Genomic DNA, 24,834 nt, shown 5'->3' with positions numbered 1-24,834 from the left:
TGGAGATGCTGGAGCACTGGAGAGTGGGGTGACATGACACCCAGGGCTGCAGGGTGCCTCTGGGGGGCCAGACTGGCAGGGGACCCCCTAAGCCCCCCAGGTGCCCTTGGCAGCGGATCAGCCGTGCTGTGGTTCTGTGGTTCAGGGCTGGTGACTCATTGCCAGCCCTGGGAAGGCTGCAGAGCCATGGCAGGGGGGAGCAGGGTGTCTGACAGCTCCTGAGTCTCCTGATAGATATTCCTCTGCTGCTGCATGGAGAATCACTGCTGTCTCCATGTCAGAGCCCAGATTTGCTATGCTGGCTATGGATTTCTCCCTGCTGTACAGCCATCCTTGCTGCTTGGCACTAGATTTTTGTAGTTTTGAGGGGTTTTACCAGGAATATTTGAGCAAGCTGCAGAGGAGAAGCCAAGGATGCAGGATGCAGGTGGATAAGAGCTTGCTGGCTGAGTCTGGATGGCTGGGGGAGACACAGGCCCTTGCTCCTGCAATATGCACACAGGATTCCACCTTTCATTACCTTCTTCCACCACCTGCAATGTTGAGGGCACCCCTCATTCTTTCATTGATCCTGACAGTGTTCAGGGCTTGCCTTTCTTAGGCAGATTCATGTACCAAGAGAGAACACATCTGCCTTCTTTCCAAACTCTTGGAGCAGTGGAAGTAGTATTTGTGTCCCAAGAAGATGCTTGTTGGTTTGCTGGGATACAGCATAGCATCCAGGCAGAAGCCCCCTTTGCCTGAGCCCTGGAAAGAGCCTCCTGATGACATTTCAGGAAAGCATTTTTCTATTTTTAGAGGCCATCGTGCACAGAGGCAGGGAGTCAGTACAGGATTCCCAAGCTCTTTCAGAAAGCAGTCGTGCATCTCGGGATGCTCGGAGCAGCAGCCCTGGGGCTCCTTAACACGATCCAGTCACAGGAGCTCCTGAAGCAGAAAGCTATTTGGGCATTTGGGCAGCAGTGCACTGCCTCTTTCGGTCTCTGCTGGGTCAGGCTCTGAGCATGCTGGGACCACGGTGCTCCTCTGATTGGCACCACATCTCTGATGTGTGCCTTGAAGGTCCAAAGCTTCCCGTTCACCCGGCTGTGCAGGAACGCGACAGGGCGCTCTGCCGTGCTCTGCTGCTTTTGCCCATCTCTCCCTGATTAATGTGAAATCCAGCCTCATGAATGATTCATGAAGCTTTATTTAGTCTAATGATTTCTGACATCCACTGCCTGGGAACAGCATTTTGGGACAGACCGTTTGCGACCAGCGAACTCCAGAAATAGGGAGCTGACGTTTATCCCATCTGAACGGGGAACATACAGAAGGGGAGGGAGGGGTTGGAGCAGCCCTGCTTCCTTCTCAGGGAATCACAGGTTGCTTCCTAATTAGCCAAATGTGTAAAAGCTAAATATTGACATTGCATTGCGGTTCCCTGTGTCTTGCCGTCACATTGCATGTTATTAACCTACATAATGTCAGGGAAAGGAGCATCTGTGTGTGCCTTGGCACAGGCAGGGCTGAAGAGACAGGAATTCCCCCATGCAACGCTGCTGGTGGGACCTGAAGGAGCTGGGAAATGCATTCCCTTCTGCAGCTGGAGCTGGGAAGAGAGACAAGCCCTATAGCATAAACATCCACCCTTCTCCTCCTGAACACTTGGCTGTAGGGAGACACAGGTTTCAGCTGGGAGGGGCTCTCTGCAGGTGAGCAGCCCCATTTGGGAGGGGTGTGCAGGTACCTTTGGTCCTGTGCTGGTGGATTTGGGAGTGACAGCGAGTTTAAAACCATGTGTGGGCCACAAGGTGGGATCTGTGCTGCAGTTTGATGAGCAAGCAGGGGCTGGTGCAGGGCTGGCATCTATGGGAGCTGCTTTCCTCCCTGCAAACTGCTTCATGTGAGTCTCAGAGTGCTTCACCAGCCTTTGCCAGAGCTGTTATTTGTGGAACATCCCAGCTGCTTGGCTGAACACAGACATCAGCCTCTCTGAGGGACTGTGGAGGGAGTGCCCTGCTGAGGGATGGGGCTACAGAGAGGGTAGGGGTGATGGAGCCCAGCTGCCCTGCCTGCCATGGGACACAAGGAAGCCCAGCTGCCCTGCCTGTGTCACTGCCAGCCTCCTGCTGAGCCCTCCCATGTATCTTCATGCATTTTGGCTTGCTGCAGAGGAAGGAGATGTCTCCTTTCCTCTCTTTCTGCATGGGGAAAAGGATTGCTGGCATGTAGGGCTCTCTCTCAGCTACGGGGTGCTGTCAGTGCCTCACCTTTTTTGCCTTCCTTTTGGCTCCCTGGCTCAGGAAACTCCTGCCAGCATCTGAAAGGCTTCCTGGGTATGCACAACCTTGTGCAGCTGCAGCAAAGAGCAGCCTGCTGAGGATTCCTGGTGGGATGGAGGGAGGATGGAGCCAAGCAGCTCAGCACAGCTCTGCTGCCTCTTGGCTGGGGCAGGCAGAGCTGTTCCCTGCCAGACTGAAGGCCTTCGTCACAAGCAGCTTGTGAGCTTTGGCAGCACTTTAGGCAGGAGAGAAATCACAGCGAGCTGCTCTGGCATCCCTCAGCCCTGGCTCCATCCCCTGCCAGCCCCCACAGCTCTGGGGCTCCCCACCGTGCAGGGGGCAGGGGCAGTGCACAGCTGGGGTGATGTGCCAGAGCCAGGCAGAAGGGACAGCTTCCATCCCTGCTCTAAACGTGCCCTGGTGGCAGACACTGCCTCCCTCCACTCCGTAATTCCAGGGGTCCCCTCTGCCCTCCCAGCACGCTGGGAGCTGGTGTCCTGTGTTGCTGCTCACTGGCCAGGGTGGGAGGGCACTGGGAAAGGTAAGACAAAGCACTCCTGTGTCTTCTGAAAGAAAGTGCTGGAGGGCATCAGCTGGTGTGAGACAGCTCTGGCCCAGACCGCTCTCTCCCTGCCACTGGAAAGGGTCTAGGTGCAGGTGAGGAGCTGAGTTTGTATAAACCATCCCACAGACAAAAGAGCAGAGTGAATTCGTACATTTGTTAGCCTTTAACTGTGAGGATGGCTTGTTTTTCTGCAGAGGTGTGTGTCTATTCCTTTTATGGTGGGGAGCAGAATGCTATTGACTCCTTTTCCCTCCTGGAATATCGCTGCCCCTCAGCAGGAATGAGGAAGGCTGTGCACAGCTCCTGACCATGGGCAGAGCTGCTGCTGAGTGGATCTGCTCTGCCCAGGGTATTTTCTCCTCTGGAACTAATGTGATTGCTGAGATCCTGCTGGGACTACAGATTCTGACTCCTAGGCCAGGCTAGCTAAATAACCCTCCCCTTTCAAAAGCTGTCAAAGCTGTAGTAATTCTTATTAGGCTGGTTTGAATAATCTCTTGAAAAGGTCTCACATCACCATTGAGAAACAAACTGTTCTGTATTCAGACCCCAACCACCCAGTCTTCTGAGCCAGACCATAATGTATGCAGGGGGAGGCTCCAAGAAAATATTAAAGATGGTCTGCCGTGCTGTGGGTGAGACCTGACTTCTCCATCCTCTGTCCTGTGTACATTTCAGAGTGGAACAAAGGACTTTGAGTGGAGCAAGGATGCTCTGTGATGCTGATGGATCCCTGGGGAGACACTCTGGATTCCATCCCTGGGATGTTGGGGAGTGCTGGATGTTTCCTTTGGAAATTGTCCAAAAGTGACTGGCCTGAAAACCTTTGCTTTGAGGGAAGATGCAGTAAGCCAGACCTGCTGCCCGCCCTGCAGAGGTGCTGCTGCTGTGATGTGCCATGATGGATGTTTCTGACTCAAAGCTGGGCCCTTGAGTGCAGCCTTTGTCCACATTCCCAGCACCAGACCTGGTGAGCCTGTCCCAGGAGAAGTCCTGAGTCCTGAGCCCCCAGGCAGAGAAAATGAACACCTTCCTCTCCAGGCTGCTCTGGCCTTGGGCAAATAGGTGATGTGGGAAGAATCTCTCTGCCACAACACTCACTGCTTTTCCCATTGTCTTGCTGGCACCTACCTAGGACAAAGAGGGAAATTCCCTTCCTCCCCAGAGACCGGAATCAAAGGACTTCAGCCAATGCACACTGCCAGGAGCTTGCCAGAATCAGTGATGCTGACCTGTGTGTGTTTTGGTGCACTGCCCAGCTCCTCCCAGGTGGGTGCTGCTCCATGGAGGGGGTGGAGGTGAGCCTAATCCAGTGCTGGAAGCTCCCCAGGCTCCCCAGCAGAGCTGGTGATAGCTGGAAATGCTGTGCCCAGGAGGCAGGGACCTGTGCCTGGGAAGAGAAAGGCAGAGGATTTGTTGACACAGCTGCAGGTGGAGGCACAGTCGGTGCATTGCCTCTGGGATTTCTGACTTGCAGGACTCCAAACCAGAAAGCAGCAGGACTGACACAGACTAGATGTCCCCAGAGCATCCTATGGCCCAAAGTCACCTCCTCCTGCCTTTCTGGGCCAGCAGCTGGGTGACAGTGGTGACATGAGCAAAGCTGTCTCAGAGCAGGTAGAGGGACCTCTCAGAGGGAGATCTGGAGGCCTCAGGCAGCAGGTTTCGGGAGGATGAGCCCTTCCTGCCATTTCCTTGTGTCTGCAGAGGAGCTGCTGCCCTGGGCATGGGATCCATAAGGTTATGCAGGGCCAGCTGAGAGGCACCCCATGCCTGGAGCTCTGTGCTTAATCAAACCAATTAGCAATTTAATCTTGTTAACAAACCAAGATAATTGCAGCATTATCAAATTAGCCAGCTGTATGGAAATGTCTGCTTAATAGCTGATAATAGCTGGTGCTGATGGAGGAGGAGGGCTGCGATCTGTGACTAATGACCGCGGGAGGTGCAATCAGGCTGCTCTGCCCTGGCTGCCGCCAGCCCCGTGCGGGATGCGGGGATGGCTGCGGGAGCGCCGGGGCTCAGCCTCTCTCAGCCCACGGCTTGTGTGGCACAGCTCTCCCTGTGCAGAGGGCTGGGCTGCTGTCAGGGAGAGTTTCCCCTGCAAGGACCCTACACTGGGCAGAAGCAGTGTCTGATTTTACACTGAATTTGGCTGATGAGCTCCCAGTTCTTGTTTTGCCTGTCCTTGCTGGATCACCGAGCGTTTCCAGCCTCCCCAGCGCCGCATGAGCTCTCCGGTTCTCTCAGCCCTCCCGTGGCCAGGCTAAGCAAAGAGTTGTTTGTTTTTTTCACCATAGGACTTCCTCCTTCTCAGTCAGAGTAATTTCTGAGTCTTGCCTCCTTCCAGTTGCTCCACAGAGAAGAGGTCACCTACATAGACGTGACCATAGAAGGACTTGCTCCAGCAGATGCTCTCCCCACTCTCGGCCAGGAAGCTTCCAGCATCTCCCATGGACCATGCAAGGTGTCAATCCCACAGCCAGAGGCTTCATCCCGCCGTGTTTGTGGGTGGTTTAAAATCTGGCCAGCTGGTGCTGCTCTCCCGATTGCTTTGCTCGTGCCTGGCCATGGGGATCATTAGCCCAGCTCTTACACAGCAGCAGCTCCTCTCTCGGTGTGTGCAGACAGACCAAGCTCCTCCCCAGTCTGGGCTGGGACTGGTTGTTGAGAATGGGACATTCTCAGCAAGCCTGGCATCAGCAGTGGGCTGGGGAAGGCTGGCAGGCCCCTCTGAGCATTAGGCTGGGTGATGCTCTGCCCCTGAGGTGGATGGTGGCAGTGCCTGGTTCTGCCACTGCACAGAGGCCAGCAGGTCCCTCAGGCTGCACACACTCTCTTCTGCTGATGTTTGTTGGCATTTCCTGAAGTTTTGTCCCCAGCACTCAGCTGTACAAAAATTACAGGAACCCCTTGGAGCTATGATTTTATTGCCCTGGCTTGAGGCTTTCCCAGGCAAGATTCTTCAGCTGAATTTTCCCCACCAGTTCAGGTTCAGGGAGGGGTTCATCACCACTTGGGGTTTGGGTCTGTGTAACCCCCTCCTCTGCTCTCCAGATGAGCCCCAAGAAGGGCAGGCTCTGCCTTCTGTGTCCCCCTGGGCAGGCAGGGTCAGTCCCCTTCCACAGCCCTGTCCAGCTGGGAGGGCCTGGAGGACACACTGCTCTCCAGGGCCCCTTGCAGCCTTCCGAAAGCAGCCTGGCAGTTTTGTTCCAGTCCCTTCCCATTGCTCTCTCCTGGAGGCTGGGTGCCTCTGGATGGATTTTGTTCCCCAAGCCAGCCCTTAACCACACTGCAGGTGTGAAGCCAGATTGTTTTCATCGTCTTTCCCCAGAAGAAGAAATTCTGAGGTGAAAGCAGCAGTGGGACTGTGTGCCAGGATGCAGAGAGGAGGTGGGGAAAGGAGTCACACGTCACAAACGCCCTTGGGGAAAGCCTCTTTTATTTGTTAAAAGAGCGGTGGGGGAGCAGAGGGAGAGGGGAAGCGGGTGGCACAGAGCACAGTGCAGCAGTTGTCACAGAGTGATCCTGGAGCTGAGCTGGGATGGGAATGCTGAGATGACCCTCAGTGCATCGTGGAAGCCGGAGCTCACACTGGGAAAGGGAGAGAAAGAAAGCCGCTGTGTCTGGTGCTCGCCCCAGCCCACCGTCAGTCAGCCAGCCGCCTGACGGGGGCTCTGGCAGCTGGGCACAGCCCCTGCCCAGAGCCACCCCATCAAACCCAGCTCTGCTGCCCGTGCGCAGGCGGGGCTCCGGAGCTCCTACCGTAGGAGACGGGGATGGAGGGCGGCTTGGAGAGGCATTTCCTCCCGCAGAAGGAGCGGCAGCACTTCTTGCCGCGGGGGCAGTGCCGGTCGATGAGGCACTGGTTCGGCGGGTTGTGCATAGCGCAGGTGAAGCGCACGGGCGGGCAGGACCAGGCGCTGCCTGCAGGAGAGGGACCGGTTGGCTCCAGGGCAGCTGAGGGGCACCGGGCAGATGCTGCCCGGCAAACACCCCTGTCCCCTCCCACATAAACACGGCTCCTTCGCCGCACCTGAGCTTTTCCTCCCCGTCCCTTATCCTCGGACGTCTCCTACCTGTTGGCAGTTCTGCCCAGAGGATGAGCATCCCCACCAGGAGGAGGGCGGCCACCGCCTTCATGCTGCCGTGTCCCTGCGAGGTGCGAGCGTGAGAAGTGCGGGACACCAACATTTAAACCCTTGGGGAGGATGGGGGTGGGGAGCGGGGCTGGGCACGTACCAGTGTTTGTACCTTTTCCTCTGCCTGTTGCATTGTGTTTTCCAGAAAAGCCTTTTGCGCAAGGTTCAGATGTAATTGTTTGGTTGCTCAAAAAGCAGCTATTGCATTGCACAACTGACCCCTGCAGCCCCTCCTGGGGCTGAGGGACAAGCCAGGGGGAGATGTGCCAGGGCATTGTCCACCCTGACAGGTAGCGGAGCTGCTTTCTCCTGGGCAGGTATCTTCTCCAGGTATCCTTTTTCAGGAGAAACCCTTGTGGCGACTGTGTTCTCTTCTGGGGGTCTGTTAAATGGGTTTCCCTCTGTACTTTGCTTGCACGTGGTCCTGCAAACCAAACCTTACAGCATGATCCAAATCAGCATGACACTGCCAGTGCCTTCCCAGGGATGATCCTTCAAGTTTTTTCCCAGAGGAACCTTGCCTCAGCCCCAAATCCTCCTGCCCTACTGGGAGTATGAGTTGGTGTAGGGAAAACAGCTTTGGCTTAGCCCAAGGTGAGTCTTTCTCAAGCTCTGTGGGGGGTCACCTGAACCCCAGTATCTTCTCTGGTGGCTTCTGCCATATAGGAAGCAGGTTGGTGCTGGAAGAAAGTGGCTGACCCCTGTGGGGCACAATAACCCACTCCTTATAGACCTGTCATCAGCCATGATGCAGCACGAGGACAACTTGACTGAGCCCTAACTCTTGATAGCTGTAGGAATTAGGGGCTGTATTCCTTGTTTGGATGGCAAAGGTCCCACCACCCATTTCTCCCTCCCAGGGAAATTGTAAGCCTGCCCTGGCCTCCAGGTAAATCTGTTTTCTTTAGGTGCCCTTGGGCAATGGGAAGTTACTCCATCTCCCACCAATTGGTCAATGTCCCACTCAGCTTGTGTAAGGGGTTCCTGAAATATTTCTGTGGGACTTCTGTGGCTGGCAGGAGCCCAAGCTGTCCTGGAAACATGTTCTGGGAATGCCTGGGTAGGGGAAGATTCCCACAGCCAACCTCCCCCAGTCCTGCAAAGGGCAGCCCCTGATCTCACAAGCAGGCAGGGACAAAGAGCAGCAAAAGCCCAGAATCACCTCTACATGCTCTGTGCAGCCCCTGAGCCCCCCAGAACTTCACTGGTCCAGCCCCTGGAGCTGCCACTTTCCATCCAGGGCATGGTGAGTGTCTCACTGTGTCCTCTCATGCTCAGACTTCCGTTCTCAAGTCACAACGGGCCGTGTTAACTTGACTTCAACTAACCTGGTACCAGTTCATTATTGTCCAATTTCCCTGTTGACTCTGTGGCTGCATTTAGCTCTTTGTGGAGTCATTTATTAAATAACATGCAAAAATAATTTCTGGCCTGTGCACCAGCAATGTAGCACTTTTAATGAGAAATACAAGCACTGGAATAATTTTTGAGCAATCCATTGCCATTCAGCTGCTGTTGGGGCTGGAGAGGACATTGCTGTGCTCCCAGCTGGTGCCAGAATCTGGCTGAGGTCGTGCTTGGACCTCTGCCTCCAAGGGAGGAGAAAATATCAAAGACCAAGGCTTGGACTAAGCTGCAGAGAAGATGGGAGGGATGAGGGAGGGAAAGAAATTCACCTGAAGAAAATTCTATAGTGCTTTATTCACAGCAGGGGGGGAAGTGGGAACTCTTTTTGTCCCAAACTCGCATGAAATAACCAGGACCCAGCATTTATGGGCACAGGATTGCCTGCAGTCTTCATGTTGCATTCTGTTACCTGTGCAGCACCCATTGCCCCAGCACTCCCCAGAGCAGTCCCCATCCCACATGGCTCATGCTCTTCTCCATGAAAACCACTTTGTTTCCCTCCTTCCGAAGCTGCAAGGCCCCAGTTGTGCAATGCTTGGGGGTGTTGTGGCAGATGCTGCTTTCTCCCAGCCAGAGCAAGGCTCTGCAGTTTGTACTCCCTGGGAAGGGAAAGGAGGGAGACCAGCAGCCCCTGATCCCCCAACCTTACCCGGGTGCACAAAGCACCCCAGGAACAGCTTGTGCCCCACCAGGCGATGCAAAGCTTTCAGCCTGATGATAAGCTCCATCCATCCATCCATCCATCCATCCATCCATCCATCCATCCATCCATCCACCCACCCATCCATCCACCCACCCACCCACCCATCCATCCATCCACCCATCCACCCACCCATCCACCCACCCATCCACCCATCCATCCACCCACCCACCCACCCATCCATCCATCCACCCATCCATCCATCCACCCATCCATCCACCCACCCACCCACCCATCCACCCATCCACCCACCCACCCACCCATCCACCCATCCACCCATCCATCCATCCATCCATCCATCCATCCATCCATCCATCCATCCATCCATCCATCCATCCACCCACCCATCCACCCATCCATCCATCCGTCCATCCGTCCATCCATCCATCCATCCATCCATCCATCCATCCATCCATCCATCCATCCATCCATCCATCCATCCATCCATCCATCCCTGGCTCAGGAAGCTCCCTTCAGCCCCGGGCCGGCTCCGGCCGCTCGGGGTGCCCGGGAGGAGAGGGTGGCCGCAGCCCAGCCTCACCCTCCCCGCGCTGGTGTCTGGTGCCACCTAGTGAAGTGTCATTGATGAGGCTCTGCAGGACCACGCAGGCTCGGCCCTGCTCCCAGGTGGAATCTCACGGGAAAGGGCCCTGTGGGAGCTGCCTCTACAAATACAAAGTGTGTACAGACCTCTAAGTGGGACCTGCTCTGTGCACAGATACCCCCAACCCAGCACTGCCAGACACCTCCAGCCCAGGGAACCTAGAGCAAGAGGAAACCACAAATTAGAAATTCAGTCTGTGGCCAACGCAAAACAAAAGAGGGCAGGGATGTGAAAAAATGGAGATTTTTTTGGTCCTAGAAGAGCCACAAGTTTCCTGTTGTAACACGTGTATTTCACTTGTAATAACCCCTATAAAAACAACAGGCTATAAAACATATTTACATAAGAACCTGTATAACAATTATGTATGAAACATATTTACAAAAGACAACAACACGTTCTAAAACATATATACAGAAGACTACTGAAGAACACTCTACATATATCCAGAAGGATGGCATCCCTGCCCGGCACCTCCATCAGTCCTGGAAGAAAAGCAAGCGACACGGTCACTCCGGTCAGGCACAGAGGGCTGTTCCCTGTGCCCCCAGGCTGGGACACGCTGGCAGAGCGGGACTCTGCTGCCAGCACTGAGCCTGGCTGGGGCTGAGGGCAGGGCCCAGGCAGTGGGACCCAAAGGGTGGCCCAAAGCAAGCACAGGGCTGGGGTGGTGCTTGTGCCACCAGAACCCAGGGCCCCCCGGGCACCGTGTCCCTGAGCGGGGCCACCCAGCCCAGCCCCAGCCTGGCAGCAGGGGACCCACCCTGCCTGTGGGCAGGGCATGGCCTGTCCTGCTGCTGGGCTTGGTCTTCATCCCAAAACCATGTCCTCCTCCTCCTCACCTTTCTCATCCACTTCCATGTCTTCAACATAATCCTCCACATCCACCTCCATCTCTTCATCTCCATTCTCTTCAACATCTATAGCCATACTCTCTTCTCTATCAACCTTCACATCGATTTCCATCTCCTCCTCAGTGTCTGTGGCAGCCTGCATGGGGAGCAAAACCTCACAGTGGGGTCCCTGCCCCACACCATCCCCACAGAGCTCCAGCCCACCCAGGCAGCGCGGAGGTTTCCACCTCCATGGAATGGCACTGTACCTTCATTGGGACAAAAGTGAGCATCCTGAAGGGATGGGTGGCAAGATCCAGGCAGCAGGAACCACTCAGGACTGATGACAATGTCAGGGACTTGGTGACAGAGATACTCTCAAAGTGGGATGAAGGTGAGGCGATGGGGGCAATGGTTGGTTGCTGCTATCAGCTGTCCCAGCCCTTTTCTGTAAGTTTCAGCTGAGCATTTCCTGTGGTAACACTCGCTCTGCTGTGTGTGATCCAGGAAACCTACCTTCCTCTTTGGTTTGCCTTGGAATTGACCCTGAAGATCAAACCTGAGCTACCTCCCACCAGACCAGACAGAGTCCTGCCCCCTGGCCTTGGATGTTCCCAGGGATGGGGCATCCACAGCTTCTGTGCACAGCCTGGGCCTGTGCCTCACCCCCCTCGGTATAAAAAACCACCTTCATTTTAACCCAAATCAACCTCCTGCAGTTGAGAGCCATGTCTCCTTTCTCCTCCCACCACAGACCCTGTTGAACACTCTGTCCCAGTCTTTCCTATGGGACCCTTCAAGCCCTTCATGGCTGCAGTGAGGCCCTTCCATGGCCCTCTCTTCTCCAGGCTGAGCATCCCCAACTCCTTCAGCCTTTCCTCACAGCAGAGGGGCTCCAGCCCTTGCAGCACCCCCATGGCCTCCTCTGCACTCACTCCAAGAGCTCCATGTCCTTTCTGTGCTCAGGACCCCAGAGCTGGAGGCAGGGATGGGTTCTGGGGGGGCTGCAGCTTGATGGGGAGCAGAGGGAAATTTTGTGTTATCCCCTGAAAAGAACTAAATGCATTCTTGTGCTGAGGGATAAAATCAAGAGAATGTAGACTGCCCTGAGCAGAGTCCTGCTGTCAGGGGTGTTTCTTTGTGAAGTCTGCAGGGATCCATCAGGAGCAGATTCCGGGTGTCCCTGTGCCTCAGCACCGCCCCAGAGCAGCTCAATGGCACCTTGGCCAGGCTGTGGGTCCATGCCCGGCTCAGCTCTCAGCTCCCTGTGCTCCTACAAGCAGAGGCTCCAAAGCAAGACCTGCCCATGGGGACACAGGGTCCATGCCACACTGGCTCCCTCCAGCTGAGGCCGGGCCTGCAGCACCCTGGGGTGCCGCAGAACAAAGATTTCCCCACAGGATTTCTGGATCCTGGGGACAGCAGCTGATGCAAAAGCCAGAGACTCCACTTCTGACACAGGGGTACATATGTCACCCTGCAGCCCAGCTGAAAGGAGAGGGACATGTCATACAAATCTTCAGGGTGTTTATTGTCAGGACAGAAATTCCTTTATATAAAACAAGAGCTTAAAAATAGCACTACCCTGCTCTGAAAATTAAATATACATATATATATATACACACACACATAGATACTGATAGAAAGAATAATTACCATTTTGCTATGTGATTATAAAACCAAACAAGATTAATACCAATTTCCAAACTATTCTGCCAAACCAGGGCAAAGGGATCTAAGAATTCCTGCCGCCCATCTTCCCATGGGAGCCCACCTGGGCACCATGCTGGGAGCCAGCTGAGATCAGGCATCCCCCATGCTGCCTGCACCACCCAGCTGTCCTTGCCCCACCGTTTGGCAGCAGAGACAACAGAAGCTCTCAGGGTGACACCACTGTAGGTTTTTTCTCTTGCAAAGCAGTCTGCCAGGGTCCAGGGGGACTGTGCCATCCCAGTCACTCTGGGGGACACCAGGTGTCATGCCTGTCCAATGACCAGCCTGCCCACATAGCTGCCTCCCCTCATCCCAGACCTGCCAAGGAACAGCTGAACCCCTCAGCTTTGCAGCAGGGGCTTTGTTCAAGTTTCTTTTTGTGTGTTTTTAGGATTTTTGGATTTTTTAAGTACAGTCCCCCGGGGATTTTGCAATACAAGAACAAACACTGATGCTTTACGATAACCTAGCAATAACAATGTCATGTAGCTACTGTACATCCATCCCCGTGCCCCGCCGAGCACTGCAGCCCTCTGCCAGGATCACTTCTTGTTGGCAATCTGCTTTTCCAAGTCTTCGAGTCTGGCTGTCATCTGAGCAAGTGAACGTGCTAAGGAAACAGCATGAGCCACACAGTCTGCTGGGCAAATGGCTTCATCCCCTTAAAAGAGCCTAAAATTTCCCCGCTCCCATTTACCTATCCCTCCCTCCCCCATGTGTACTTTGTCCTCAGCACCCTGACAAGCCCAGGCATCACCCCAAAGGATATTTTTCTCCGTCAGGCTCTGCAGGATGGCCACGGTGTTGGTCTGGAACTGCACCAGCGCCTCGCACTCGCACGGGCTGCGGATCTCCGTCTCCCCTTTGCCCTCCTCTGTGACAGGGGGGTTTGGCTGCAGTCAGACCACGGCCCCACGGTGCCCGCTCTCCCTTGCTCCCAGACAGGTCCCTTGTCCCTGCAGCCACCCACCGGGGCTCAGAGCTCTCCCCACCATTTTGCCCCCTTCTTTCAGCCTCTCTGCTTTCTGTCAGGCTGCCCTGCTGATCCAGCAAGCTCTCTGCCAGGCATCCCACAGAGCTGTCACACGTGGTCACAGTGTGCCAAGGACAGCCAGTGCTGAGCTCCACTTTGCCTTCAAGCTGGGGTGGCAGGGGACACATTGACTCTGTATCTGCAGCCCTGTGGGGATCTCAAGGGCACTGGGGAGCCCCAGCCTGTCCCTAGGCAGGGAGACCCTCACAGTAACCCAGCAGCAGCAGAAGGACAGGTCTGAACAAGGCACACAAGTCTGAACAATGTGCACAGGCCACCTTCAGAGCGTCCCGCAAGGCAGGGTGCCACTCCCAAATTCTGCCCATGCAATGGTACAGGGGTGGTTGATCACATTAATACTTTTGTATTAACCTCTCCTTTAATTAATTTTAATTTAATTAATTTTTATTCATTAATTAAGTTTTTTTGTTAATTTCCTCAGCTTCACCTTCTCCTCTTCCAAATCTCTCCCAGAGACCCACATCTACACCCACAACAGACTGAAGAGATCCTGTGACAGTCTGGACTCACACCAGCCCAGCTCAGCCTTGGGGTATTTGACACAGGGTGACAGACACACAACCCACCCCACTGGCTCTGTGGGGACCTTCCCTGGCTTGGAGTCAAATCTCCTGGTGTGGCCAGGAGCACCCACCTGGGCAGATGTTCAGGGAGAAGTTCTCCACAAGGTGGGTCATGGTGGTGAAGTCTGCTGAATAGGAGAAGTGCTGTTCCACTGGCTCGGAGGCGATCGCTCTCAGCTCTTCTTCCACAGCTTTTCCGACACCCACGGCAAACATGACAATCCCTGCGTGGCAAGGACAGATCCTGAGCACTGCACTGGCCACCCCGCAGCAAGCAGCCCCAAGCCCAGAGGGAGCAAAGGCAAGGATGCTGGATTTTCTCTGGGCTTCCCAAATATACAGCAGGAATTTGGGAAGGACAGGCAGGAGTGTGGCAGCACTGTGGTGGTGGAGGCTGCTGCATGAAGGATGCTGCTCAGAGCACCCTGTGGCCACAACAGAGCACATCTGCTGTGGGATGCAGCTCCCCAAGGCTGGATGCTGCAGCTTTTCCCTGAGACAGCCACACCAAGGAATCATCCCGGGATGCCCAAAACACTGCAATTTGGGGTTCCCAACCCCCCCTGCACCTGATTCCTTCGCTCTTCTGGCCCATTCGGAGATGTCATCCTGGGAGCGTCCATCTGTGAAGACCAGCCCGATTCTAGGGATGTTGTGGGAGAGAGGCCTGGCACCTTCCAGCTCAGAGAAGCTGTGCTCCACCATGTGCTTGAGGGCCAAGCCTGTCATGGTGCCTTTCTCCATGTACTCCACATCCATCACCGCCTTCTTGATCTCATCCGCGCTGTGGTACTTGTTGAGGGGGAACTCGGTGCGCACGCGGCTGGAGTACTGCACCAACCCCACGCGCGTGCCGTGGGGGGACACCTCCAGCAGGTCCACGATACGGTTCACAAACTGCTTCACCAGCTCAAAGTTCTGGGGCCGCACGCTCTTGGAACCATCGATCACCATCACAAGGTCGACATGCCCAGCTCCACACTCTGCAGGCACAGGGGGAAGGGGTCAGAGGAGCAGCCTGGCCATGGCCACTGTCATAGTGAAGGAGCCTGGGGCTGGGGCTGAGCTTTGGGGCTTCAGGACACCATGGGAACACCCTGGAACTGCAGCTGGGAAGGAGAGCAGACCATGCCCAAGGGACTCAGCCCAGAAACCTCCACTGACACCCTAACACCCCATGAAAGTCTTTTCTAGGTTTCTCTTTTCTCAAACCTTTCCTTAAAGCTGTTGCATCTTCTGGGCCATGCCTCTGAGGACACAAGCATCCATCCCCACAGCAGCCAGGGTGTTTCACCAACCAGAGCTAGCTCTCTACCCTCTTCCAGCCCAGCTTAGAGTCCCAAGTGAGGACAGAGCCCCCCAGTCCAGTTTCAGGTGAGCTCTCTCCAGGAGCACAGAGCCCAGATAAGGAGAATGTCAAGGGCTGTGTCCCAGTACTCACTGCTGCATGTCTTGCCATCAGCCTGGAGCTGCTGGCCCTCAGGGCACACGCAGTGGTAGGAGCCCTCCGTGCTCACACACTTGAACTCACAGCCGTGATCCACCCCGTTGCAGAGGTCGGTGGCTGGAAGACAAGCCGAGGGCATGGGGTTATTCCCACCCAGGGTGGTCCGGAACAGCCCTTCCCTGGAGGCTGGGCAGCACATAAAGACACGTGCTATAGACACGACCTGTGCCGTGCAGCATGGGGGGACCTACCCCTGCAGGACTTGCTGTCGGGCTGGAGCGTGAAGCCGCTGCGGCAGCGGCAGTAGTGCCCGTTGGGGATGCTCACACACTCGTGCTGGCAGCTGTGGTTCCCAAAGCTGCAGTAATCAATCACTGCGGAGACAAGGAGAGCAATGGCAGAAAGGAAAAGACAAGAAGAGAGGGAGAACGGGATGCAAATGAAGAAGGGACGGGAGGGAGACAGTCACTTACTCGTGCAGCTCCTCTTGTTGTGGCTGAGGTAGAAACCTGGCCGGCAGCGGCAGGAGTACGACCCCTGCACGCTGACACAGTGGTGCTGACAGCCGTGTCTCCCGTCCGCACACGCATCGATGGCTGCGGGGGAACGGGACACCCATCACCCTCCTGTCCCAGCCCCCCTGGGGCAGCAGGGCAGGACTGCTCCAGGGCTTCAAAGCAGCTCCCAGCACCGTGAAACAAGAAGGAAACGTGCTGGTGCGGTGGTCAGACCAACTAACACGGCTTTGCACTAAAATCCAGGGAAAAGCACTGTGCGCACTGGTGCTGGGGTGTGGGCCCTCTGGTACTCACTGCCCGGACCACCGCAGCTGACAGGCAGCTGGTTGTGCCCACATAAGACACACTGAGATGTGTCCCATCTCAGAGAGGTGGCCAGGATTTAGCAATGCTGAATGTCTGCAGGCATTACAGACCCGGGAGGCAGTGGGCCCAGTGAACAGAGTACCCAGGCTGCTGCTGGCCTCCCTGAATCCTCTGCTGTGTTCCAGCTTCCCTCCATGGGACCCATAACTACAAGCTCCCTATGAAAGTTCAGAAAATAAAAAGGGTTTTTTACGGGAACAGGTCTTTCCATCCACATTGAGCCTGTAGCCTGGGTTGCACTCGCAGTAGAAGGAGCCAGGGGTGCTGACGCAGCTGTGCTGGCAGCCGTGCTCCCGCTCCACGCACATGTCCACCCCTGCAAGACAGAACGGGCATCAGAGTGGCCCACAGGCACACCAGACACAGGGGGACCCTAGCTCTGGCATATGCTCTGTCTCTGCAGCAGAAGCCATTGTGACATAGCCCCAGCCCTGCCAGCCCCAGTGCTCACCCACTGATTTCCAGCACACAGACACAGAGACCACGCAGTGCCCTGTCCTGGAACCTCACTGGGGAGGTTGTTTCCCCATCCACCCTGCTTCTGGCAGGGGCAGCCACCCCAAATACCCCTTTGAAGGTCACCTTCTGGCCTGGGTGAGGAGCTGACACCGGGGACCCCCCCTTGCCACTCAGCAGCAGCGGCTCTCACCCACCACAAAGCTTGTCCTGGAACTGCTTGGCAAACTGCTGGATGAGCTCAAAGGACTCCACCAGGAAGACGTGCTCCTCTAGCGGTGGGGAGGCCATGGCCCGCAGAGAGTTCATGTCTGCCCGCTGGATTCCCACGGCGTAGATCTCGATGCCAGCGTTCCGGGCCTGCGTGGCCACCTCGGTGACACGGTCCTGGGGCCGCCCGTCCGTCACAATGATGGCGATGCGGGGGATCCTCTTGTGCAGAGGGCGCGCGCCCTCCTGCGTGGTGAAGGCCACGTTCATGGCGTACTGGATGGCCAGCCCCGTCATGGTGCCCTGGGCCAGCGGGATGATGCTGTTGATGGCCCTCTCCATGTCTGCCCGCGTGAAGAAGGTCTTGAGGGAGAAGATGTTCTGCACCTGGCTGGAGTACTGGATCACCCCCACCCGTGTGGCGTTGGGGCCCACGTCCAGGTTGCCGATGATGTCCATCATGAACCGCCGCATGGTCTCGAACTCGAAGGGGCGCACGCTGCGCGAGCTGTCGATCACAAACACGATGTCCAGGGGACCCGTCCTGCACTTCAGTGCTAAGGAGAAGGCAAAGAGAAGGCTCAGTCCTGTAGCTGTCTGCAGGGAGCAGGGAGATCTCTGCCCGCTGGCTGGGGGCTGCTCATGAGGGATGGAGAGACCAGGTTTGGGCGGCCCCCAAGGACCGGCACCTTTCCACTGCCCAGTATATGCACAGAAGCTGGTGGCAGAGCAGAAGCAGGGTCAACAGGCTGGGGAGACATCCCCTGGCTGTGGTTTGTTGTGGTTGTGGTTTTTTAAGGGCAGATAATGAGAGAGTAAAAAGCAAAGCTAAGGGCACGCACTTGGCGGAGATTGAGCCAAAGAGCTTCTCTTGAGCATAAGGATGCTACTGGGAAAGTGTTCATCAAGTGAAATGCCAATGAACTGATTTTGCTTGGCTTGTGTGCGCCCAAGCCTGGGAGAACTGGGCCCTAATCATAAGGAAACACTTTGAGTCCCTTTGGGATGATGCCAATCTCAGTTGCTCTGAAGGTCTCTGAGACATACCTGCTCCTTTCTCCATTTGGTGCCTTCACTGTTTTAAAACTAAAATTGATTTAGATCTCTCTGTCCTGGGAGGAGAGAGGCTGGTATCCCTGGGTTTGCTTTGTCCCCTGCACCTGGAGAGTCAAGCAAAGAGGAGGCTTTCCCTTACAGCTGTGCCTTCTGCCAAGGTCACAGCCCATGGCCTGGAGGGTGACAAGCCCTGGGCAGGGCTGTGTCACAGCTGAGGAGATGCCCAGAGCAAGCAGCCCCAGAGCCACCATGCTGGGGCCAGGAAGTTTGTGTCCCACTACTGGGGGGATCCTCCATCCTCCTGGGGATGCTCCCAAAGAAGAGGAATCATGTCTCCCCACGTCACACTCCTCTGAGGGCTCCACTGCCCTATGGTCTCACTTCTCTCCCCTCCATGCACTCCCATCAGCCAGGGCTCACCTGCTGGTTTTGGCCTGGCTTCCAGTGTTGTCAGGAGAAGCAGGAGGAGAGAGGCAACAGGCAGGAGCTTCATGATGGCTCTGGGAGAGCACATAGTTTCAGTGCCGGAAGGATGTGCTGCAGGGAGAATACAAGGTACAATCAGTGCTGAGGGAGAGCTCAGCCACAGGGCAACATCCTCCTGTGGTGGGTATCCCCAGGCAGTGCCAAAAACCCTGAACAGCAGCAGTTTTGACAGATCCATCCCCAAATTTCTCTGAACCCACATGGAATCTTTCCTGTTCCAAGGACTGGCAGTCTCAGCACAGCTCAATTTCATTACAGTAGCAACACTCTGCCAAAGGGTCTGATTTTCTGCTCTGGGTGGAGCTGGCCATTGGACAAGCCTTATTTTCACTTGCAAACCAGGCAGATGGGATGTTCAGCCAAATGTTTTTTCCCTGACTGTGTGGCTGTTCTCTGCAGCTAGTGGAGAGTGGGAAAGCTGCACACAGGGATACAGAGCACCAGCCCTCCTGATACTCCTGCACGGGAAGAGAAGCCCCCAGATAAAACACCAGCACAGACAACATCTGCTCAGAAGTCTCTCAAAGTCACTGGCAAAGATCATTTTTCCAAGAAGTTCCATTCTCTGCCTGTTTCCAAACTCCCTGGGGAGAGCAGAAGCCTCTGCAGGCAGAGGGTGTAAGGGTGCCTGTGCAGGTGGGCTCACACCTCTCCCCCTGGGCAGGTGCTGGTGAAGCATTGCCAGCCTGCTGCTCTCCTTCACATCACCCTGGGGTCCCCACCACTCTGCCACCAGCACTCTGCACCTCTCCCTGTCCTAAAGGTTCTTCCAAGGGATACTCTGCACCTCAACAGTTTTTTCATGTCTTTAGGGTGGGATCAGTGGGGGAAAAGATATTTAAACTTGTTACCCAAAACTTCAGCTTCTCACTTCTCTCCCTCCCTGCCCATCTCTGTGTTGTCTTGCCTTGCCTTTCCTGGCTCCTGCAGGGATATGGATTTATTTAGTTTATTTTTATTCCAGCTCTGCTGGAAATCCAAGGTGCTAGGGATGGAAATGCCACAGATAATGTGACTCTCCCCCGGAGATGTGCAGTGCCAGGACTGGGCTTGGATACTGGAAGGGTGCTTTTAAGAAAAAACACAAAAAATTCATTTTATCGGTAGTTATCAGCCAGTATTTATTTAGCCCCAGGAGGTCTCAGCTGTAATTCATCACCAGGGTTGCTGTTTAATTGCTCAGTGGTTACGTGCAGCCCTGAACACCATGTCTTTGATAGCAGGGACACTGATAATAGGTTTCACAGCTGCATCTTAAAACTGTCTCGAAACTCAGTGTTCACACCTGGAAAACTACATTAAAGTATTAGGAGGACAGAAAAGGGGTACAAGAGGATACTGGGATCCAGAACACCCGTCTCAAAGTGAGAGACGTGGCCTTTCCCTGGAGACAAGAGCCTACCATCCCGGGACCAGCCCGGGACCAGCCCGGGACACAGTGACTGCAGCAGTGCCAGGAGCTCCTGCACAACCGTGCAGGACCAGTGGGATCGCTCTGGCTGAGGGGATGAGCAGGGACAGCAGCCTGACGGGTCTTTTCCAGGGGGCAGAGGTGAGCTGTGCTTTGCGGGCAGGATTGTCCAGACACCTGTGCTCCTCTCCACATGCAAGCAGAGAGACAAACAGTGCTCCTCCCCCAGCTTTGTTTCCCCATTTATTTAGCAGATTCTTTTTCCAGCGCTGCTTCTTTCCTGGGAGAAAGCACTCACAAACCACTAAATATTTTTGCGACAGCTATGCCGCCTAGAATATTTCTGCAGCTCTCTTCTCTCCACACCTCCCTGCAGTGGCAGGCTGCTATGGAGCCCGTGTCTCACAGCATCCAGAGAGTTTCAAAGAGAGCCCAGAGGGAGGAATGAGTTGTTGGGCCAGGAACCAAGAAGGAGAAAACCAGTTCACAACTGATCTATTTTTAACTTCATCTCAGCTTTTGGATGAAGTCTTGGCTCTCCCCACAGCTGGAAGGGCTGATGCTGCCTGGACAGGGCAGGGCATGGCAGCTCAGTCGTATTCTGTCCTGGCAGCAGAGACCAGGCTGGGACCGAGTCCTGGTCCCTGATTCAATTTAATGCCCAGTCCTGCCCCAGCAGTGAAGGGATGGGGGAGCAAAGATGATAGGACAGATGTCTCCCAGTATCTCTCCCACCATCCCACACTTGGCATCTTCCCTCTACCCTCACTTCCCTGGGGCTGACTTGCATCCCTGCAGAGGGACTGCTCACACCCTGAGGGGTGCACAGCACCCCCTCCAAGCCCGTGCAGCAGTGGGAGGGCCATGGGTGGGAAGCGAGCGGCTGGCAGGCAGGTGCTGCGGGGTAAGGCAAACACGGCGCCGGCTGCAACGCCAGAGACCTTGAGATAACACTGAGCTATAAAGGAAAAAAGGTCCAGGCAAGGTGAGTGCTGCTGCCTGGGCTGGCTCAGCCGAACCCTGCAGATGAGCTGAGAGGGCACCTGGACCATTCCTAACATTTCTGAGCAACGCAGTGGGAGAAACAGTTACTGCTTTTCACTGCTGAAGGAAATGGTCAGTACACGATGCAAGGAGGGTGACCAAGGGGAAAGCCACACGTAAGGACAGAAGGGTCACCTCCTCTTGACTCTACACGTGATCTCAGCCAAGGAGGACATGGAGATGGATCCCCAGAGACAAACAGGTAAGCCAGCACACCTTCCCTGGGCACCTCCACTGGCAGTGCTGCTCCCCAGGGCAATTGCATCCCTCCCTGCTCCACCGCTTGTCCGTCTGCTCTCCCTGCCAAATGCTGAGTCTCAGGAAAAACAGCCGCTTCAGGTTTCAGCGTGGCCTCCTTGGCAGCTCTCTCCTGGCTACAGGTTAACAGAAATACTCAGAATATTCCCCTTCTGGTTCATCCAGATGGTGGCAGGCTGGACCTGGGCACACCCTGCCTTGGGCAAGGCCAAAGGACGGGGCATGGCAGGGAGCAGGGTGAGGAGTGCTGCCAGCTCCGTGCCCTCCTTGATGTTACAGGGATGGGGGCTTTCTGTACCGAGCTGCAGAGGGGATGAAGCAGAAGGGGAAAGGAGAGTGGCGGTGTGTTCACAGCCCAGGAAATGCCCTGACCATAGTGTCACAAGGAGGAAAACAGGTTGTGGACCAAGGCTATGGAGCCATGCTGGCTCCAGACTCTGTAAGATGTCAGGACAAGGGATCACCATGAGTTGCAAGGAGTGGGGAAGAGCTGGGAGCCTGTGAGCGAGCACCAGCCAAGCCAGAAGGCTGTCCCATGCTGCAGGGCTGTGCAAGGAGGAGGCACATACAACAGGTCCAGGCACACATGGCAGCATGCAGGGCACTGATGCCACAGGTGCTAACAGCACCTATTTCTGTGCTAGAAGCCTTGGCCAATGGTAGAGCAGCCCTAGACACCATGTTGCTGAGATTCACCCTCCTCATCTGCCTCTCCATGCACCCTCCTTTGCTCAGCAGAGCTTTTCTTTGTGGAGACCCAACCAGGAAGTTTTGAGAAATTCAATTCCATCAGTGTTATTTGATGAAAGCGTCAAAAAACCCAATCAAAATATGGCCAGGAGTCCCAGCCCTGAGTCCTTTCACTTAGGACACCTGAGTTCTGCCAGGACAACAGCACAAAGAGAGCAAGAGCACCCTCGAGCTGGAGGATGGGGAGAAAAATTGTGATGTCCCCAGCAGGGCAGCAAGTCATCATCCTTCTGGTCCATGTCTGAGGGAAAGGCTGACCAAAAATGCATGTGGGACCAAGGAGGAAGACTGAAGTGTGCCTTGCCCCAGAGGACAATGAAGCAACCAGAACTACCTGGAGAGATGCAGACAACTTACATCATCCTGGAGGCACCTCTCGATGCCAAAATTCGTTGTAGAAACATGGATGAATTGCTGGCACACTGTATTTGCAAGACCTGCAAGCAGTGTGAAAGAATGAGGCCTGGGACAGCCTGGAGCTGGATCCACCCTCTCCTGGAGAGCTGCTCAAAGGTTGGTTTCTCCCAGCATAATCCCCAGTCTCAAGGTGCTCTCTGCTTGCAGATGCCCAGCTCTCAGTGCTACCTCTGCTGCTCACAAGCACTGAATCCACCCTCAGGACCATTTTACAGGCAGCATTGACCTTACACTCAATCACAGCTCCAAAATCTCAGTGCTCATCCCCCCACAGCCGAGGGGTGATGAAAGGCAAATCAGAGAGGACAGCAATGCAGGTTTTAGAGCAAGGAAGACTCGGGGACCACAAGCACATCAAGACCATGGAAATGGCAAGAGTTTCCAGCCCAAAAGGGTTTTTTTCCCCATTTAAGGACTGATGTGTCCTTGGTTTTTCCCAAACACGTGTGGGAGAAGCAGAGCAGACTCTTTCCAGGACATCGCCGAGCTCTCTGGTTACAACTCTATGGCAGCTTTACTGGGCCAAGTGCCACCTGGAAGGACACGTTGCTTGAAAAACAAGGCTGTATTTCTCCAACAGCACATCAAGGCTCCAAACCCAACAGGAGCAAATCAGCAGGAGTGCTGTAACAGGAAAACCTTGCTGGATGCAGAAGGAACGTCTCTTTGGCTCTGCTTGCTCCCCACAAAAGCCTATTCCTCATTTTATGGGACTCACTCGTGTATATTCACAGGGAGGACAGGAGGAAGACATTTCTTGACCAGGTTCTTTTGCAGTAACAGATGTCTTTGACTCACAGCTCGTGGACTCAAGTCCTGGCAGGTTTATACTGTGACATGACATTTGAAGTCCCCTTGGGAAGGAAATGCTGAGTGTAGCAATGGACAAAGCATCTCCCTCTAGATGTCCTCCACAACAGCACACGGGGTCTTTCTCTGCCATCAGTCTATCTCTAAAAGATCTCCCAGTGCTCTGCCACTCACTGGGCAGGAAAGCCTCTTGCCCAGACAGCCCTGCACTGAAACAAGCTGTACCTGGGCTGCTTCAGCAACAGCTGCCACAGATAAAAGACACATTCACTTGCAAATTGAAATGTTAAAGATCTAGCCAAGAGGAAAACACAGCTAGAGGAAAACACATCTGCCAAATCTCCTTGTTCAACGAATCATGTCAGAGATGGCTCCTGTTTCAGGACTGCTGGTGCCATTTCTCTGTTCCTCTCTGTCCCACTCAAGACCTTTAGGCTACACTTGTCCCCTGAGCTGCACAACAGGCAAACTCAGCCCATCGCATAACTGCTATTTTCAACAAAACTGGAATATTCTGATTTTGATGAAGAGTGATCAACAGGGAACAGATCCACCTTACTGTCTCTCTTTAAAAAGCAGAAGCTCTTTTGGAAACAGGTCCTTGGAGGACAGCTGAGCTGGGCTAAGAGACTTCAAACTTTGGAGAGAAGGATGTCCTGGCCATCCAGAAGCTGACACAGCAATCCATTGCCTAGGTTCTTGTTTTGGGAGGAAGGTGTTAGCATTTTTTTCCCCCAGAAATATGTATGTTCAACCACAAAGAAAAAGTCATGGCCCAGATCAGCCACTGGGCTGGTGCAGAGTTTGTCAGCTAAGCTCCTGCTGCAGCAGGGCTGGTATGAGATTGATAGTTACTAGCAGGACATCTGTCTCCCAGATCTGCTAGGACCACTATCCCCAGCTGACCTCCAGGAAGTTTACATGGCACAGACAACCACAGAGACCGCCTGCTATTCCAGCCCAGCAATCATAGATTCATTGCCTGACCTCCTTCTCTAAGTCTTTATATCATATTTCTCACTCTAGAGATGTGACTCAATGTGTTGGCATAAGAAAACACGCCAGGAGAATATTCTTGTGCCTCTCCCCTTTATCCTACCCATCCTGCTATGTGTTTAATTGAAATAGCAGAAAGTGAGGAACATTTGGCAGCTGCAGAAAGGCACGTGGGGACTTTTTGTCCCTCCTCAGAACAGAAAAGCAAGCTTAGTGTAGATACTTTTCACAAGGAGAACCTCAAAGGTAGCACAGGAAATGTCTCACACCTAACTTCACAGCAGCTTCCACATCCCTCTGGAAGCAGGAGATCTGGGACTGGGATGCCGTCACCCCTTAGGAGATGCACCAGAGAAAAGCTTCACCAGCAGCACAGCGGGCTGTGGCCTCCCTTCTGCCCACGCTGAAGAGCAGCTAACATTTGGGGAAGCCATCCAAGTCCAGCTGCAGGTGTACGAGCTGAATTCCCAAAGGCAGTGTTTTTCCATGTGTGGGGCTTGCTTTATTTTCCAGCCCAGACAGAGACTCTTGTACAGGGGGTTATCTCTGCTGCCAACAGATCTGCTCCCACTGGTTCCTGCCACAGAGCATGCACTCCTATGGGTCCACAGACTACACTCAAAGAGTCCTGAACTTACACATTGGCAAAGCACAACACAGCCCAGAGACAGAAAAGCTGAAGTCTGGAGAGAAACTAAGGTACTGCCACCTCTCTGCAAGGGACAGCAGCTGAGCCCTATGGATTTCCCTGAGGGGCACCAGTG

The 24,834-nt window shown here is 54.6% G+C and overlaps 3 protein-coding genes across 3 annotated transcripts in view; 1 reads left to right on the top strand and 2 right to left on the bottom strand.

The window, feature by feature from the left end:
* Nucleotides 1–6,254: 6,254 nt before the first annotated feature.
* LOC137484438 (veswaprin-c-like) lies at nt 6,255–7,060 on the bottom strand. Its single transcript, XM_068208304.1, has 3 exons — nt 6,909–7,060; nt 6,595–6,756; nt 6,255–6,423 (listed from the first exon to the last, which is right to left on the bottom strand). The coding sequence occupies exons 1-3, from the start codon at nt 7,021–7,023 to the stop codon at nt 6,419–6,421; spliced, it is 282 nt and encodes a 93-aa protein (XP_068064405.1). The 5' UTR covers nt 7,024–7,060; the 3' UTR covers nt 6,255–6,418.
* A 4,965-nt stretch (nt 7,061–12,025) lies between these two features.
* Nucleotides 12,026–24,834, bottom strand: part of MATN4 (matrilin 4) — a 15,718-nt gene continuing 2,909 nt past the window's right edge. The window contains exons 2-10 of the mRNA XM_068207554.1: nt 18,319–18,435; nt 16,830–17,399; nt 16,370–16,492; nt 15,766–15,888; nt 15,544–15,666; nt 15,287–15,409; nt 14,415–14,828; nt 13,917–14,069; nt 12,026–13,102 (exon numbers count right to left, since the gene is read on the bottom strand). Coding sequence (XP_068063655.1) covers nt 12,891–13,102; nt 13,917–14,069; nt 14,415–14,828; nt 15,287–15,409; nt 15,544–15,666; nt 15,766–15,888; nt 16,370–16,492; nt 16,830–17,399; nt 18,319–18,412 — 1,935 coding nt within the window. The 5' untranslated portion in view covers nt 18,413–18,435 and the 3' untranslated portion in view covers nt 12,026–12,890. The remainder of the gene's footprint in view (nt 13,103–13,916; nt 14,070–14,414; nt 14,829–15,286; nt 15,410–15,543; nt 15,667–15,765; nt 15,889–16,369; nt 16,493–16,829; nt 17,400–18,318; nt 18,436–24,834) is intronic.
* Nucleotides 20,880–24,834, top strand: part of RBPJL (recombination signal binding protein for immunoglobulin kappa J region like) — a 20,114-nt gene continuing 16,159 nt past the window's right edge. The window contains exon 1 of the mRNA XM_068207555.1: nt 20,880–21,041. Coding sequence (XP_068063656.1) covers nt 21,014–21,041 — 28 coding nt within the window. The 5' untranslated portion in view covers nt 20,880–21,013. The remainder of the gene's footprint in view (nt 21,042–24,834) is intronic.

The sequence above is a fragment of the Anomalospiza imberbis genome, chromosome 17, assembly GCF_031753505.1.
Source record: "Anomalospiza imberbis isolate Cuckoo-Finch-1a 21T00152 chromosome 17, ASM3175350v1, whole genome shotgun sequence".
Lineage (NCBI taxonomy): Eukaryota > Metazoa > Chordata > Aves > Passeriformes > Viduidae > Anomalospiza > Anomalospiza imberbis.
The sequence above is the reverse complement of the archived record's forward strand: the minus strand, read 5'-3'. Positions and strand labels throughout refer to the sequence as shown.

Bases quoted from the DNA above. Each gene is read 5' to 3' on its own strand.
- LOC137484438 (XM_068208304.1), bottom strand. From the start codon at position 7,023: ATGTTGGTGTCCCGCACTTCTCACGCTCGCACCTCGCAGGGACACGGC. The intron at 6,757-6,908 runs GTAGGAGACGTC...CCTCTCCTGCAG, and splicing joins CTGGGCAGAACTGCCAACAG to GCAGCGCCTGGTCCTGCCCG.